At 56.5% G+C, this 15,705-nt stretch overlaps 7 protein-coding genes across 7 annotated transcripts; 5 read left to right on the top strand and 2 right to left on the bottom strand.

Moving 5' to 3' along the window:
- Nucleotides 1–404: 404 nt before the first annotated feature.
- Nucleotides 405–4,777, top strand: E0L32_008094 (uncharacterized protein; the record flags this gene model as incomplete). Its single annotated transcript, XM_031142911.1, has 4 exons — nucleotides 405–938; nucleotides 994–3,342; nucleotides 3,624–3,922; nucleotides 3,997–4,777. 4 exons carry the CDS (start codon nucleotides 405–407, stop codon nucleotides 4,775–4,777), a joined length of 3,963 nt encoding a protein of 1,320 aa, XP_030992599.1.
- A 956-nt stretch (nucleotides 4,778–5,733) lies between these two features.
- E0L32_008093 (uncharacterized protein) lies at nucleotides 5,734–7,011 on the top strand (the record flags this gene model as incomplete). The annotated part of the gene is made up of 2 exons (XM_031142910.1): nucleotides 5,734–5,953; nucleotides 6,131–7,011. The coding sequence occupies 2 exons, from the start codon at nucleotides 5,734–5,736 to the stop codon at nucleotides 7,009–7,011; spliced, it is 1,101 nt and encodes a 366-aa protein (XP_030992598.1).
- A 490-nt stretch (nucleotides 7,012–7,501) lies between these two features.
- On the bottom strand, nucleotides 7,502–8,149 carry E0L32_008092 (uncharacterized protein; the record flags this gene model as incomplete). Its single annotated transcript, XM_031142908.1, has 1 exon — nucleotides 7,502–8,149. The coding sequence occupies one exon, from the start codon at nucleotides 8,147–8,149 to the stop codon at nucleotides 7,502–7,504; it is 648 nt and encodes a 215-aa protein (XP_030992597.1).
- A 926-nt stretch (nucleotides 8,150–9,075) lies between these two features.
- E0L32_008091 (uncharacterized protein) lies at nucleotides 9,076–9,842 on the top strand (the record flags this gene model as incomplete). Its single annotated transcript, XM_031142907.1, has 2 exons — nucleotides 9,076–9,177; nucleotides 9,243–9,842. The coding sequence occupies 2 exons, from the start codon at nucleotides 9,076–9,078 to the stop codon at nucleotides 9,840–9,842; spliced, it is 702 nt and encodes a 233-aa protein (XP_030992596.1).
- A 211-nt stretch (nucleotides 9,843–10,053) lies between these two features.
- E0L32_008090 (uncharacterized protein) lies at nucleotides 10,054–11,615 on the bottom strand (the record flags this gene model as incomplete). Its single annotated transcript, XM_031142906.1, has 4 exons — nucleotides 10,054–10,367; nucleotides 10,462–10,564; nucleotides 10,687–11,005; nucleotides 11,086–11,615. The coding sequence occupies 4 exons, from the start codon at nucleotides 11,613–11,615 to the stop codon at nucleotides 10,054–10,056; spliced, it is 1,266 nt and encodes a 421-aa protein (XP_030992595.1).
- A 1,151-nt stretch (nucleotides 11,616–12,766) lies between these two features.
- Nucleotides 12,767–14,057, top strand: E0L32_008089 (uncharacterized protein; the record flags this gene model as incomplete). Its single annotated transcript, XM_031142905.1, has 3 exons — nucleotides 12,767–12,925; nucleotides 13,095–13,269; nucleotides 13,342–14,057. The coding sequence occupies 3 exons, from the start codon at nucleotides 12,767–12,769 to the stop codon at nucleotides 14,055–14,057; spliced, it is 1,050 nt and encodes a 349-aa protein (XP_030992594.1).
- A 653-nt stretch (nucleotides 14,058–14,710) lies between these two features.
- Nucleotides 14,711–15,685, top strand: E0L32_008088 (uncharacterized protein; the record flags this gene model as incomplete). Its single annotated transcript, XM_031142904.1, has 1 exon — nucleotides 14,711–15,685. One exon carries the CDS (start codon nucleotides 14,711–14,713, stop codon nucleotides 15,683–15,685), a length of 975 nt encoding a protein of 324 aa, XP_030992593.1.
- Between the last annotated feature and the right edge of the window lie 20 nt (nucleotides 15,686–15,705).

The following is a 15,705-nucleotide window of genomic DNA, read 5'->3' as shown; positions in this document are numbered from 1 at the left end:
ACACCAGAACACATGGTCTGCGGGTGGCGCTGGTAGTGTGGGAGCCAACAGCTCCTTTCCCGATTTGCATGCGGCACGAGACCCTTCTTTTCGAGCTTCCCCTCCGACTTTGATCGTAAGCATGTACCTGCGGGTTTCACCAAGGCATCAAATGGCGGACATCGCCCCCAAAATTCACCGGCGGGTACTTCCTCAGAGCTAAGCTACCCCTGCCAATGCGATGCTGTCAGGGTCGGTCCCACACTGTTCGACCCATTCATGCACGCTGGAGTCACTGGTGCCCGCTAAGAGGTCGAGCTTCGTAAAAAATATGGCATGAGCTCACTCACCACCGGCACATCCTCAACTCCCCAAACTGCAATCGCATCTTCTCTGCCAGTCCAAGCTGGAACAATGTGATCGCCATGTCTTCAACCTATGGGAAACTCATAGGTCCTTCGTCGCCTGCCCTGCGCATCCCCCAGGTCTTGCTAAGCAGAGCTTCAAACTCACGATGGACGTGCTTCAGGGCGTCTCCCATCAACACCGCCGCGGCACTTCTCCCGCGCATTCAGCGGCGCAACTACGCGGATGTCAAACTCGATTTGCCTTCTCTGGACCAGAAGTGGCGGGAGAAGTGGGATGCAGACAGGAATTCATCAAGTACAGACGCCGCGACTAGCCAGGACAGCACGTATGTCCTGCCTATGTTTCCATACCCGTCCGGCTCTTTACATATTGGCCATGTCCGCGTTTACACCATTGCCGACGTCCTTGCCCGCTTTCGGAAGCTTCAAGGACACCATGCCATACTACCCATGGGCTGGGACTCCTTTGGCCTACCGGCAGAGAATGCAGCCATCGAGAGAGGCATCAACCCCGCGTCCTGGACAAAAGACAATATCGTGCGCATGAAGGAACAGGTGCAGTTGATGAATGGAAGCTGGGACTGGTCTCGAGTACGTTGTAAAGTCATCAACCATATATCTGCCCAGTTTACTGACTCTTCTCAAGGAATTGTCTACCTGCGACCCCGAGTTCTACAAACATACCCAGAAGATCTTCCTCCTTCTGCATGAGAAGGGCCTCGCGTACCAGGCCGAGGCGGAGGTCAATTATGACCCCGTAGATAAAACGGTACTCGCAAACGAACAGGTCGATGCGAACGGTTGTTCGTGGCGTTCTGGGGCCAAGGTCGAGAAGCGCAGGCTGAAGCAGTGGTTCCTTCGCATCTCGGAATTCCGGGAAGCTCTCTTGACAGGCCTGGACAACCTCTCCAAGGACGATGCATGGCCGGAACGAGTTTTGGCAATGCAGAATAACTGGCTCGGCAAGTCGGTCGGCGCGATGGTCAAATTCCCCCTCCTTGTTTATGACCATGAAATGCCTGCATCAATTGAGGTGTACACAACACGGCCTGACACCCTCTTTGGAGTCCAATACATCGCTCTGGCAGCAACCCACCCCAGTGTCGTCAGTCTAGCCAAGAAAGACCCTGAGCTCCAAGCCTTCCTTGACACGCTACCCGGACTACCACCAGACAGCAAGGTGGGCTATCTGATCCCTCATCTGCGCGCAATCAATCCGCTTGCATACCACGACGAGAGCCCAGACGCCACCAAACAATCGCTGCCCGTCTATGTTGCGCCATATGTACTGGGAGACTATGGAGAAGGGGCCGTCATGGGTGTTCCGGGGCATGATCTTCGTGATCATGCTTTCTGGAAGGAGCATCATTATGACCAACCTATTCGAGTCGTCCTAGCTGCTTCGGAAGACGAGTCAACAACTGCCATGCTCAACGAGCCTTTCGTGGACCACGGCGTCATGACAGAGCACAGCGGGCCCTTCAAGGGCAAGTCGTCCAAAGAGGCGGGGCAGATGCTTGTGAAAATGCTGGAAGCGGCCGAGCTGGCGAAGCCTGTTGAAAAGTGGCGGTTAAGAGACTGGCTGATTAGCCGTCAGCGATACTGGGGGACCCCAATTCCGATTGTCCACTGCGACTCCTGCGGGCCTGTGCCAGTCCCAGACGATCAGCTGCCAGTCGAACTGCCAGAGGTCGAGGGTCACTGGGCTGAGCGTAAAGCTGGCAACCCCCTCGAGACAGCGTACGACTGGGTCAATACGAGCTGTCCTAAGTGTGGTGGCGCTGCAAAGCGCGATACAGATACCATGGACACTTTTGTTGATTCAAGCTGGTACTACATGCGTTTCATTGATCCGCATAACGAGGCCGTTCCGTTCTCTGTCGACAAGGCCAAGTCTTTGCTCCCGGTCGATCTGTACATTGGCGGAATCGAGCATGCTATTCTCCATCTGCTCTATGCTCGTTTCGTATACAAAGCCCTCATGTCGTCTTCCCTGATGGAGGGTGCAAGTATCGACTCAAGCATCCAAGAGCCATTCAAGAGACTCATCACTCAGGGAATGGTGCACGGAAAGACTTACATTAACCCATCGAATGGTGGCTTTCTGAAGCCTGACGAAGTCGACCTGTCTGACCCATCGAATCCAAAGGTGGTGGCTACCGGAGAGGCGGCCGCAGTCACCTACGAGAAGATGTCCAAGTCCAAGCACAATGGCGTCGACCCGACGGCGTTCATCGGCAAGTACGGAGCGGACGCCACGAGAGCTCATATGCTCTTTCAGGCACCAGTGAACGATGTCGTGCTTTGGGACGAGGAAAAGATCTCTGGAGTCACAAGGTGGCTTGGTCGCATTCATGATATGGTTGTGGCCAACAAGACAGCACCCCAGGAATCGTTTGATTCGCAGGCGTACTTTGAGGGCCAGGCGAAGCTGATCGATACCATGGATGAGAAACAGCTTGCGCAATGGGATGCCGACTCGTCGGTGTGGCGGGATGTACAAAAAACCGTTGAATCGGTTACGGAGTCGTACGAGCGGGTGTATTCGCTGAACACCGTCGTCTCTGACCTGATGAGCCTGACCAACTCTCTTGCGAACAATGAGCTTGCGAGCCAAGCGGTACGCACCGAGGCTTTCTCAATCCTTCTCCGTCTGCTAGCTCCCATTACCCCGGCGTTCTGCGAGGAGTGCTGGAGTATCCTTTACCCTTCGACAAAGTCGCTTTTCCAGGCAGCATCGTTCCCTACCGTTGACGGGACGTTGCCGTTGCTGCAATCAAGATCGCAGACATGTGCCGTCCAGGTCAACGGGAAACTGCGGTTCGCCGTGGACATCCCGCGCGCTCCTCCTAAGCTCACGGGCGACGGCCTGAAGGAGTGGGTTGTCAAGGAGATTTTGAAGACGGAGGAGGGCCAGGCCAAGTTGACTGGCTCCGCGGGCGTGGGAGATGTCAACGCGGCCAAGAAGACGATTGTCGTCAGGGGCGGCAAACTTGTAAACTTTGTATTCTAAAATAAAGTGTAAAGATATAGAGATACCCGACTCTCGGCGATGAATATGACCTAATGACTTCATAAATTTTGATCTTGTTCGTGAAGCTCTGCGACAGCTCTATACAAGTAATTGAAGTGCTGGAGCATTCGGGCGTTAGTTAGTCTTATCCACATTGAAAATTTTGGCCCACGCCCCGAACCTTTCACCACTCACAACGCATCAACACCAACCAGGTACCAACAGAACCCGATGATATGTGAACGTTTGCCAGAACTTTCCAGTGTGTTTACACAGACCTCATGCCGAGGATCAGCCCAAGCCTGGTCAGAAAGGCATACAGCATCTCGCCGCACGCGGCCGCGCTCCTCCCAGTCTGTAGAGACCTGCCCTCGGCCTTGAACGAGCTGAGATGGATCCGCGACCACGCTCGCGCTGAGCCACGGGGTCCTGCACTCTTCGAACAGAGAGTTGCAGCACTCTGTCGGGAGAGGGGCAGAGGTGTGCCGCTACAGTATATCCTCGGCACGCAGCCCTTTGGCGACCTCGAGATCAAATGCAGGCCGGGTGTGCTCATACCAAGGTCCGTCTCTTCACCAGATGCCCCTGTTTCCACCACAACAAGACTTCGAATATATCATTGACACTACAGGACAGGCCGGAGCCAGAGGCCTATACCACTCAATTGGCGGGCTTGATCAAGAGCGGCCTGCTCTCGGATAGGGCCGGAGCTCAGCCTGGCAAGCTCGACATCCTGGACTTCTGCACGGGCACAGGATGCATACCGTTGCTACTCTACTCCATGCTTCAAGGGTCCTTTGAGGAGCTACACATAGCAGGCGTAGACATCTCTCCACGGGCTGTCTCTCTCGCAAAGGAGAACATCCGGTACAACGTGCAGGCAGGGTCATTGGAGGACCAGACTCCACCGAGCAAGACCTTGACCTTCTCTCTTGCAGACATGTTCTCCTCGGACTGGGACGATGTCTCGGCCCATCAGAGGCGGTGGGACGTCATCACCTGCAACCCCCCTTACATCTCCCGCGACGGCTTCGCCCGCGACACCGCCCGGTCCGTCCGGAATTTCGAGCCGAAGCTCGCGCAGGTGCCGGTGCCGCGGGGAGGCTACGAGTACTGCCGGCCAGAAGACGTCTTTTACGCTCGCCTACTGGAAATCGGGGCGGTGGCACGGCCGCGGGCGATGCTGTGCGAGGTCGGGGACATGGATCAGGCACGCAGGGTGGTAGAACTTGCGTTGGGACGCCACGGGGGTGTCTACAGAGATGCTGCGATTGAGATCTGGAGGGACTGGCCTGACATGCCTCCGGAGATTGGGGAGGGTCTCTCTGAAGAGGTGAGGGGTGTGAATGTGCCTGTTCGAGGCCGTGGACATGGGCGGGCGGTGTTTATTCTACGGGACCGACGAGAGACATTGTAGACTTGTACGGTAAGACATCATAAAGTCCAGTGCGATACACCAGGTGTCACGTACCTATTAAAAAGAGCCTTCCAAATATCACGATATCAACATCTTGTACCAGGCAACATAAGACAAGGAGAGCCATGCCTGCTCGATTTCGTAGGGCTGAAGTGGCGCGCAACCTCGGTAGTCGAATTACTGCTCCAAATTAACTTTAGGCCTCAGCCGTCGAGGCAGGATAGCGCCAATGGATCCCGCTGAGCTCCAACTTAGCGGTATCAAACCGCCACTTTGAGTGCCGTAAGCACGCCAATTAGGCAGCAAACTCCGCCGCCTAGTGGCGTCAAATGCCCCCATCCGTGCTAAAGAAGTGCAGCTTCCGTCATTGGCCATGTCGTAACTACGAGTGGGAGCTTCAAGCCCATCATCCACTTTCTCCAGGTACTTCTACACTCTCTCGAGACTCTTAAACTGTACACGCTTGTTCGAATACTCTGTTCCCATCCCCACTCCAATACGAGCAAATAAACCGCAAGTGAGGGATTCAATCCCCAGCTTCGACAAAAGCACAGCGGCTGCCCCCCTGAAGTGCGACAATCGACGGTCGCCCCGCATGTTGCTGAGATCACAAACACTCTGGTCGGCTCCTGATAGCGACCGATAGAACCGAGATAGAGAGAGGATCCGCCCGCCAAACACCAAACGTGCACACACCCCAGTCTTGCCTCTGCTCGCATTGAAGGTGAGGCCTCCTCCAGAGCTATCTGGCCCAACAACACCCGCCGAAGAACGAAGTCGCTGCCTCTTCGAACCATCTGATACGCAGCGACGACGGGGGCGCAACCCAAGCAGCAGCGGCAAACTTGCAAAGAGCTGCAAAGCTTGTCCTTCGCCGCCGCCGCTGACGCCAGTCCTCTTAATCGCCCCCAAATCCCCACATGCGACACGTATTCGCGGCCACCCGGGGCTAGACGATGAGCAGCACGGACACCGTCGGATCTCTCCTGGCCAGCATCGCAACCTCGCTCAATGATGGCCTGCGGATACTCATGTTTGCGGACAAGCGCCAGTGGGGGCCGGACGAGTTCGAGCAGGTACGCGCGCTGGAGCAGGCGCTGGACGAGGCGAAGCGGGACTTCCAGCAGCTGTCGCCCCTCGTGAACGGCCAATTCTACTACGAGAACGACCGAAGAAGTAGGTTGGATTGGACTTCCCTTGTCCTCTTGTCTTGCTTCCGGGACTGGGCTGCTATGCAGATGGGAGATGCGATAGGTCATGACTAGATCACAGACCTTGACATTCCTTCATCCTCTGCTCTGTGGCCCGCTCAGTGACAAGTTGAAATGCATTGATATGTATGCTAACAGCAAGATCTCTGCGCAGTTGAGTCACTTCAAGAGCTCCGAGTGCTGCGGACCAAGGCCGACTTTCATGCACAAAACTTCAAGGACTGGCTCAAGGCCGGTGGGCCTATCAACCCGATATGGGCCAGGGAGACGGGCCAGCTCCGAAAAGAGTTGCACCAGGCTCAGTGCCGGGCCGCACATCGCATATTCGCGGCCGACCAGGAGTCAAATACGAGATGTCTTGGCGCATTCCAGGTGTATCGGAAGCTACGCGAGATGGACGCGCAGAAGAAACGAGAAAGAGACCAACAGCGCGGCCCTCGCAGGCCGTCAGATCAACGTGGGATGCTGCGAGACGAGGAAAGGTCTGATGGACGGAACTCAGACCAGGATCCGATACCGCTGCCGCCTCCTCGTCGCAGGATGAGCTTGGAGGAGTTGATACCCGATTGCAATACCGTGGGGAAGTTCGAACGACTAGGAAAGACAGATATCGCCTTTATATGCGATTTTTGTGACGGCCACATACTATGGGAAGACATACAGACGATGCCCTCGACGCGGACGGTGCGATTCACGGCCCCAGACGCCCAGTATCCTAACTGGCGGGCCACGGCAAGGAGCAAGGAGACGGGCGAGGAAAAGTCAGTCGTCTTTGCACCGCTTGTCATTGCCAATCATCTACCGCCTTTGAACGCCGATTGGCAAGCAAGATTATGGTGTCCATACTGCGACGACTACATATACTACGAGCAGGGAGACAACGAGTTCGATCAGACGAAATACGTGCAGGACGACTCTGGCTTCCCGGACCTGCAGAGCTTCCAGGAGCATCTGGAGTGGCAGCACACGGCCATGGCGCTCCCGTCGCTGCCCAAGGCGACCAAGAGCTGCAACCTCATGTGATTATCTACTTTTTGGCATTTCTCCCATGCATGACCTGGAATGACGGAATGATATCGGCAAGGCGTTTACGGATACATTTGGAAATGGGGGGGCATTGGTCGCTGGCTGGAGCGACTGTTCTATTCTGTTCTGTTCTGTTCTAATTGGACATACAGGCAAGCCTCGGACAAGATAGGAGAGGCAGTGTATGTGAACCTGGTGGTTCAGGGTCATGGTGTGCTTGTTGTGTATGGATTATTAGGAATCCGTGGCTTGCTTTCTGCTATATGCGCCCTGATGATCGTATTATACAAAGGTCCGTCTCTCCTGAGAGGGTGGTTTCTGCGCATCATGTACTCCTTGACTCCCAGACAAATGCTGTTTATGGAAAGAAAAAGAACACGCAAGCCCCCAAAGATTCCTTGTTTTGTTTCTCCAGACCTTTCTTGTCGGAGAATGGCATATACCCCCCCAAGCGCTTTTTTATCTTGTTATTCTTCATTCTTTCTTTCTAGAAAAACCTCCAGTAAATGAAAAAGATTATGATGAGGCCCAGGGCGCCGAAGGGGCCGTACTGCTTGAGCATGAGCTCCCAGTTGATGCGCACGGCGGCGCGGCGGTACTTTTTGCTGTCGTCGCGCAGGCGGCTGCTCAGCTCGCCCATGCGCTCGAGGCTGTCGCCGCGGTAGAGCAGGTCCTCGATGTTCTTGGTCATGACTTTTGTCACGTCGCGCAGCTCGTCGTTGAGCTTGTCGAGGTTCTGCGTCGCGCGCGTGTCGCTGTAGGTCGCCTTGGTCTTGGAGATGAAGGTGTCGAACTCCATGAAGGCGTAGGGCCGCAGGGTGGGCGACAGGAGCTGCTGGGCCGGGTAGGTGCCCGCGAACTCGGCGGCCAGGTCGGAGAGGTAGGTGAATGCGAGCTTGCGCGGGTACGACTTGTCGGCGATGCAGACGTAGACGACGTCGGCGGCGATGAGGTAGTGCAGGCAGTGGCTGCCGGACTCGATGGAGGCCTGCGGCTCCGAGTTGCGGCTCAGCCGCCGCAGGACGAGCTTCACCTGCGACTTCACCTCGGAGAGGGAGGACTCGGTGGCCTCGTCGTCGACCGAGGCGCAGAGCATGAGCCCGTCGAGGCGGGCTATTTGCGTCGAGCGGATCATGGCTGTTTGTTTGCTGTTTGTTTTCCCTTTTTTTTTTTACGTTTGGTGGAGGAGAGAGAGAGTCCGTTGATCTCAAAGGGAAACAGAGAAGGTCGGAGCTCTGCGTCGGGAGCTGGAGTCGAAGGGGTTGAGATCGTGGATGATACGTATATTCGGCCGCGCTTTTTGGCTGAAGATACGTGGCTTTCGGAGCACGAGGTCTGGTCTGCGCGTGCCCTCCTGCCAGATTGTGTGGTAGCCAATCCAAGAACACTTCCAATGGTTTGATGTATGATGTTGTCAGCTAGCGGGTGCAGGCCTTGTTCGTCGGCAATGTGTGCCTTTTCTTTTTTTCCTTCGGAGTCCAATGAGTGACGCAAAGGAGGTTCATCGAGTTCCAGCGACGATTGTCGAAGAGCAGCCGCACCACATGTCAGGCTGGGCTCGATTGGGTAAAGTGTCAACAGGTTCCTGGAACAGCGGTGGTGAAGGCTAATCAGCGGAGCCAGCCAATCATTTTACAAGCCCGTGAGGCCCTGTGTCTCAGGCGCTGGTGGTGTTTTGTGGTCCCTGGAATTGTCCCACAGTCACTGTAGACCAAGATCCCATTGTGCTCATCTCCGTGATTTACGTTACCTACCTATTATGGATTCAATGAACAACATTGACTCATGAGAAACCGCACATACCAATTCATTCTTTTCACATATCCGATAGAACTGATGAAGTTCTTCTTTATGGCCGGTCTTTAATGAGGTGATTAGTGAATTCAGCCCTTCCAAAAATAAATCCCTGATCCTCTTTTTACGAGCAGCCTCATAAACAGCAGTGGCTATTCCCACTTACACTTTCAAGGCTGAGCTTCAACACCCACTCAGTTGCCATACGCGATCGTTCTCGTCAGCGCCCGAGCAGATAGAGACACTTTCTGCGGACATTTCTCAGAGATGCCGACCAGATCGGCAAAAAAGCCCCAAGCGGACAAGAAGTGGGAGGCCGAGTTCATATTGACAGACTCCAAGTCGCCTCTCGCAACCGCAGATCTCAGGGTGAGAGAGTCTACCAACCCGTTTAGCACAAGCAACCTCTCACAACTAACAAAATGCCCCCCTAGGCCATCCTCTGCCACCCGCAGGCATGGTCCGTCCTGAGCAAGGAGGAGCAGACGGAGATCCTCGCGCTCTTCCCCGACCAGCAGCACGTCCTGGACGCGGGCACGGCGCAGGCGCGGCCCAACATCGAGTCGCTGCGCAACGATAACAACTTCCGGCACGACTGCGCCCGGTTCGCGCAGGACCTCAAGGACGGCACGCACGACCGGGACTGGCTGACCGAGGCCTGGGAGGCCCACGAGAGGCGCAAGATGGGCTTCTTTGACGAGTTCGAGGCCGGCCAGTTCCAGGAGGAGTGGAAGGTGGAGCTGCCTGATGAGTACAAGCCGGCGGCCATGGTCAAGGTGAAGGTGAAGGAGGAGAGCCAGGGTTCTGGCCAGGGGGTGACTTCGGTTTCAGTTTCCGAGAACAGCACCAAACTGAGCCAGGACAAGAGTCCTCAACAGAGCGAGGGAAAGAGCCCCCAACGGAGCGAGGAAATGAGCCCTCAAACGAGCGAGGAAAAGAACAATCAAGAGGGCGAGGAAAAGAGCCCTGAAGAAGAGAGTGAGGGAGCGAGCCAGGGGGACGTGTCAATGCCGGATGCATATGCAGTATCATAGCAGACTCGGGAGTCAGATCAGCAGAGGGTCTGGATCAGGCCCCCCTGGCCATATTGCTATTGCTATTCTTGCTTCAGGGACATCGGCCCTCCTTTGCCTTATCGCGCTGTACTAATAGTAACTACCTGACCGCACGGTCACGACCACGACGAAAAACAATGACATATCTCATCAAGTCTCATGACTGTCCTGACGACGGCGGCTGCTCCCGTCAGTCTGTCCTCTTGGCGAACCGCAACTCCATCTTGTCGCTGATGTCAAACACCGAGACGAGCTCCTGCATGAAGGTGTCGCCCAGGATGTAGGGGAAGCCGTTGGTCGCGCCGATGCCCGTGGCGCACTCGCCCGTGATCGGGTGCCTGACCTGCGGCAGGATCATGTTGCTCGGGTTGGTCCAGATGGTCTTGCCGCCGATGGTGACGCCGAGGTCCGGGGCCTTGGCGTCGCAGGGCACGAACCAGCCGCCCATCTGGCTGTCGAGGGCCGCGCGCGGGACGAAGGCGTTGTTGATGGCCTGGGCGATCTCTGGGAAGAGTAGGGAGCAAGCAGGCGTTAGTACCGGTTTTCCAACAAATGATGCGACACGACAGGACTGTCCTGGGTCACGAGGGCTACTAACGGTATGGGAGCAGGTTCAGCGTAGTGCCGCTGTCGACGATGATCATGGGCGAACGGGCGGTCTGGTTGGTTCCGCTGGGGGTGTTCCAGACGAAGCCGTCTGGCTGTATCGTGTAGTAGAAGTAATCGCTCCCGCCAGACACTCTCTCCAGCTACATGTCCAAGGTCAGCTCCGAGCCCACTCTGCCGCCAACTCCAGGAGACTCTCGGGGACGCCTTCTCATACCTTGAGAATCTTTGTCGTTGCCCAGTTCCCGTCCGTCTTGGCTTCGGGCGGTACGCCGCCAAAGGAGAGGAAAGACCGGTTGGACTCCCTCGCCAGAGCGAGGCTGAATATAGGAGGCACGTCTTGTTTGACGACGGTGGTGACAAAGGGGTCGTAGGTGACGAGGTTGGCGGCATTATCGCTGGTGCCGTTGAACGCTTCTGTGAGCGCCGGCAGTCCCAGGCCAAGGATGCCGCTTGTGACTCCATCACCATCCCAAGCTCCTGTAGTGGCCAGAGCAATCTGCTGCTTGGGCACGGTCATACCCGAAACAGTCATGCTACAGTACAGAGACTGGGGTCAGCACTTGAACGAGCGAGGTATCCTTTCTCTGGAGAAAGGGGAGGTGGGCTTGCTTACTCGGAATATCCCATCTCACCCTGCAAGTATGGACCATTGCCGTCACCATAGGCAATACTGAACCGCTGACCTGCAATCTTCCCACCAGGAAAGTCTCCCTGGAACTCGGGCCCAAACATGCATTGCTCCAGGGGGATGGGCTGCTTGCGGTAGTTTCTGCACTGGAATCCCTTCTTTACAAACCAAGTGTCGCTGCTGCCGGTGTCGATGATCAACTGATACGTGCCGGGTCCCGCCTTGACGTCGGTGATGTAGGCAATCTGGTTCCGGGCGGCCAGAGCCTTGCCATTGTGAGCTGCCTCCGGGTCGTCGGCCGCAATGTTGAAGTTCAGGGCACGGTGGTTGCGGAAGACGGAGCTCGGGCTGGAGCCTTCCTTCTGCTGGTAGCTTTCCTTCCGCAGCGGCAGGGTGTTGGAGATGGACGCTATCTGCGGCGCTCTCTTCTCGTGATGCTCCTCCACGGGGGCGGCGAGGGCGAGCCCGGCGGCGATGAGGCTGCCCAGCAGGCAGTGCATGAGGGATCTGGCCATTTCGAGGTGTCTATCCTAGGACTGGGTGCTTCTCTTATCAGAGCTGGGCCCGCGTGGCAGGCAACGCTGCTGGGATACACTCTCTTCAGGGAGGATGGGCATTATATATCAGACACTGCTATCGCCACCACAATGGTGGAATTGAACCCGTATAGCGAGGATCTGGGGAATGATGAGCAGGTTTGCTCACGGCCGACTACAACCGGTCCTACTTCCGGATGAGACCCTTCCAGGTCGGCCATAGTGCCAAGGGAGGTAGGGGAGAGGACCTCTCACGAGCCAGTGTCCTCCGTGGGTATATTGTTGAGTTATCGCCATTACGACATGACACCTCCAAGGGCTTTCATTGGATTTCTCATATCACAGTCGCTTGTGTCCTTGGGGTATTGGGCCCCGCCGGTGACGGTCCGGAGGAGCATAGCCCCGGACGCGGGAGAAAGCACAGAACTCCTCTGGCTTTGGGGGTTCGATGGAAACATTGCCACACTGCAAGAGGAGACAGAGCAGTCAGATGGAGGAACAACAAACAGCGATGAGAGGCAAGATGTGCAGTGACGAGTTGTCGTATCTGGCTGCGGAGGCTATGCCTATCAAGGATCTCAAGTAGATTGAATTTAATATCCTACCATGTACGTAGCAGCGACTGGCGAGCAAGGAGGGGAAAGACTGGCAAGTGTTATATGAAGAGATAATGCAAGTCAGAGAAACGGTCGGCAGATTAGCCGCCATCTGGCCCTCCCAGATCGGCCGCTAATGTAGGCCACTGCCGGTTCCGAACAGCGCCCTGACTGGCTCCGGCCCTTGGCGGGCGGCGTGCTTCCACTAGTGCCCAGCAAATTATGGAACTCGGAATCAAAATTTAGAGTGACGGCTTTCGGCAGTCATCATGAACCCGGTCCTTTAACACACTCGCGATATTACACATACGCACACACACACACAGACAGACAGACAGACACCAGTACGCACCTCTCCAGTGCCCAGCCGGCAAGCGTTTTCGCCCGCTATAAGCCCGAAGAACGCGGGGGTGGTGGTGGTGGTGGCACAAGCTTGACCTCATTCTGCCTGCGCAATTGCATCACCGCTGGAAGCATCTGAAGGCGATACTCTGGTCGCTGTTGGGTGGCAGGGCTCGAAGAATTGCACCCGCCATGGCGCCGTCAGCCCAGGCTCACGGCCGGTCTCACAGCCTGCTTCTAGGCCAGAAGCTGCTCAACCTGAGAGACAGCGCCAGCCCTCTGACGTTGATCCTGGATACCCTTGAGCAAGGAGCAGGGCCACTAGTCCGAGAGTTCGCAACGCGGGCCAAGGTGAGTGAAGTCCTCTCCTCTTTCCCCATCTCCTGAGCCGCACTCGTACACCTCCCAACCCCTCACACGCAGGCCATGTGACCGATCATCGTCCCTTCCCGGGCCTCGCGACCATGGTTACTCGTGGCGATCTACGTTGTCCTCGGAACGCCGACTAATTTGTAACCAGATTGGGCGAACCAAGGTCGTCTTTGTATCGTTCGCCACCGTTAGGAAGCCCCGTGATGCAGACGTCTTCGTGAGGGGCAGAGGCAAGGCCCTCGGTAACTTGAGGTCGGAGATAGCCTCACATTGCCCCCCGCCAGCCGCTGCCGCGAGCAGGGATGCACCTGCACAGACACAGAGTAGGTTGACCCCCTTTCGCATGCTACGCACACTGCTATAACGCGGGTATGGTACTAACCTGGAGTGACTAGAAGTCCTAGTCGTCATCGACTCCCTGAACCCCCTGGCTGCATCACACCCCAGGTCTCTATCGGCGTTCCTATCAAGCATAGTGACCCCGGCCGCATCTGTCGTTGCAGTCTACCACACCGATGTGCCCCTGGTCCGGCCGGCGAGCGAGTATGAGCCACACCCGCTGGACGTCTTGTGCCACCTCGCCACGGCGATATGCCGCGTCTCAAGCCTGTACCAGGCCATCGAGATACGGCGTGCCCAGAACAGGAGCCTCGAGGAGCCCGAGTGGGGCCTCAGAGAGGGCCGTGAGGGTGTGCTCGTCGGCATGGAGACCGATGAGCACGGGGCCAATGCCCACGGGATCGTGCTCGAGATGGAGCTGCGGAGGCGCAGCGGCCGATCGGTCGCGGAGAAGTTCGTCCTCTGTCCAGGGAATGGCAAGGTAGTAGGGGGAGGTCTGGCAGGGACCTCTGAGCTCTCTCTCCTCTCGGACCAGCCTTCCTTCCGCGTGCCCACGGATGCGGGCCCGGAGGGCGGGGCGGACGACGAGAACGAGGCCGATATGGGGGCGACGTTCAGTCTCGGCTTGACGGAGAAGCAGAAGCGAGACCGCGAGGGCGTGCAGCTGCCGTACTTTGATGCGCAGACGGACATTGGCGGTGGTGAGGGTGGGAGAATTCTGTACGACATTGGGCGCGAGGATGATTTTGACGAGGACGAGGATGAGATCTAGACTTAGAGATACCCCAATACCCAACAATTACTAGCAAGAGGCACTGCAAATGCACTAAGGAGCTCCTAAGTGGGCGTCATTAGATGGATAGGCGGCTGTAAAATATCTGTGTTGAATCATAACTGTATTATCTTGTATTTTTGGGAGATGCTGTTGTGGATTAAAATAAGGATAATAACTACCTTTCTTTATGTCACATCAGATAGGATGTCTGTGAACAGTTTCAATACTTTTTTTTTTTAAAAAAAAAATGTGTATTTGATCAAGTATGAACACCCACTTCCTGTTTGTGACAAAGCAATTGTTTAAGATGCTTCAAAGGATGTGAATGTTGATGCCAATAAGGAGCACTGGCAATCAAGTCCATGGATGTCTCCTACCGCCCATTCTTCGTCTTCCACAGCACTGTTCCTGCCCCACAGAACCTGCTAAAAGTCACCACATGACGTCCAGCTCCTGCCTCGTTTCAGCCGCAAATCCACTATAATTTTTTTGTTCTTTAGTGACTGCTGAACATCAATCGCAAACTTGGGCTCAAATCAACCCAACAACAACCCTTTTTAAATCCCATTATCTCAACCACCAGCAGTTTCTGGGCAGCAAGAGATATACATCTATACCGCATCCCAAGAGTATTCCATCAGAAGCTCCAGATGTCTGACCACAACCGCTCCCGCCGTCCTCAGGGCAGGCAGGCGTGGGACGAGCCGCAAGAGCGCAGGGACCGAACAGGCGGAGGCCGGCCACGCGACCGCCGAGACAGGGACGACCGTGACCGCAGGAGGGACGACGACGATAGGGGACACGATCAGGACAGGCGGCGGCACAGGTCGCGATCGAGGGATAGGCGCGACCGCAACCGATCGCCCCCGCGCCACGACGACCGGCGCGACTACGGCCGCGACCGGCCTAGAGAGGGCGGGCGGGACCGCGATCCCGACCGTCGTGGTCGCGATGAGCCGGGTGCACGACACAGAGGCGCGGTGTCGCCACCTGCTAGAGGTGACCGAGGAGGTATGCACATGTACCAGAGTCTTGTTTTTCGCCCTCGCGATCTAGAGATGTCTTTTTGCGCGGAGGAGGTCCAGAGCTTGTCGATCGGCGCAGCAGTGGCTAACACGCTCACCAAAGAGCGAGACAGGGACAGCAACAACAACAACAACAGACGGCGATCTGCCTCCCCGCAGCGCAGCCAGAGTCCCGAGCGCCGCAGCTACCGGGACGACCGCGGCGCGCCACTACCCACCCGGTCCAAGGGACCGCCGGAAAAGTCGATGTCCATGTCGTTCAGGGTAGGCGGCGGAGGGCACGAAGAGCGGGGCCGCACGCGGGAGAGGAGCTACGAGGAGGAGCAGCACCGGGACAGCTTTGAGGGCACGCCCATGGACGAGGACCGTCCGGAGGGTGGAGCCGCCGACGGCGATGACGACGACGACGTGGTGGTCGAGGACGACGACGGCATGGCGGCCATGCAGGCCATGATGGGCTTTGGTAGCTTCGGCACCACCAAGAACAAGAAGGTCCTGGGCAACAACGTCAGCGGCGTGCGCAAGGAGAAGAAGACCGAGTACCGCCAGTACATGAACCGGCAGGGCGGCTTCAACCGGCCCTTGAGTCCCAGCAGATGATTGAATGGAGGAGAAGGGTT

Source organism: Thyridium curvatum (assembly GCF_004353045.1).
Source record: "Thyridium curvatum strain D216 chromosome Unknown NODE_52_length_296666_cov_86.205578, whole genome shotgun sequence".
Classification (NCBI taxonomy): Eukaryota; Fungi; Ascomycota; class Sordariomycetes; order Thyridiales; family Thyridiaceae; genus Thyridium; species Thyridium curvatum.
The sequence above is the reverse complement of the archived record's forward strand: the minus strand, read 5'-3'. Positions and strand labels throughout refer to the sequence as shown.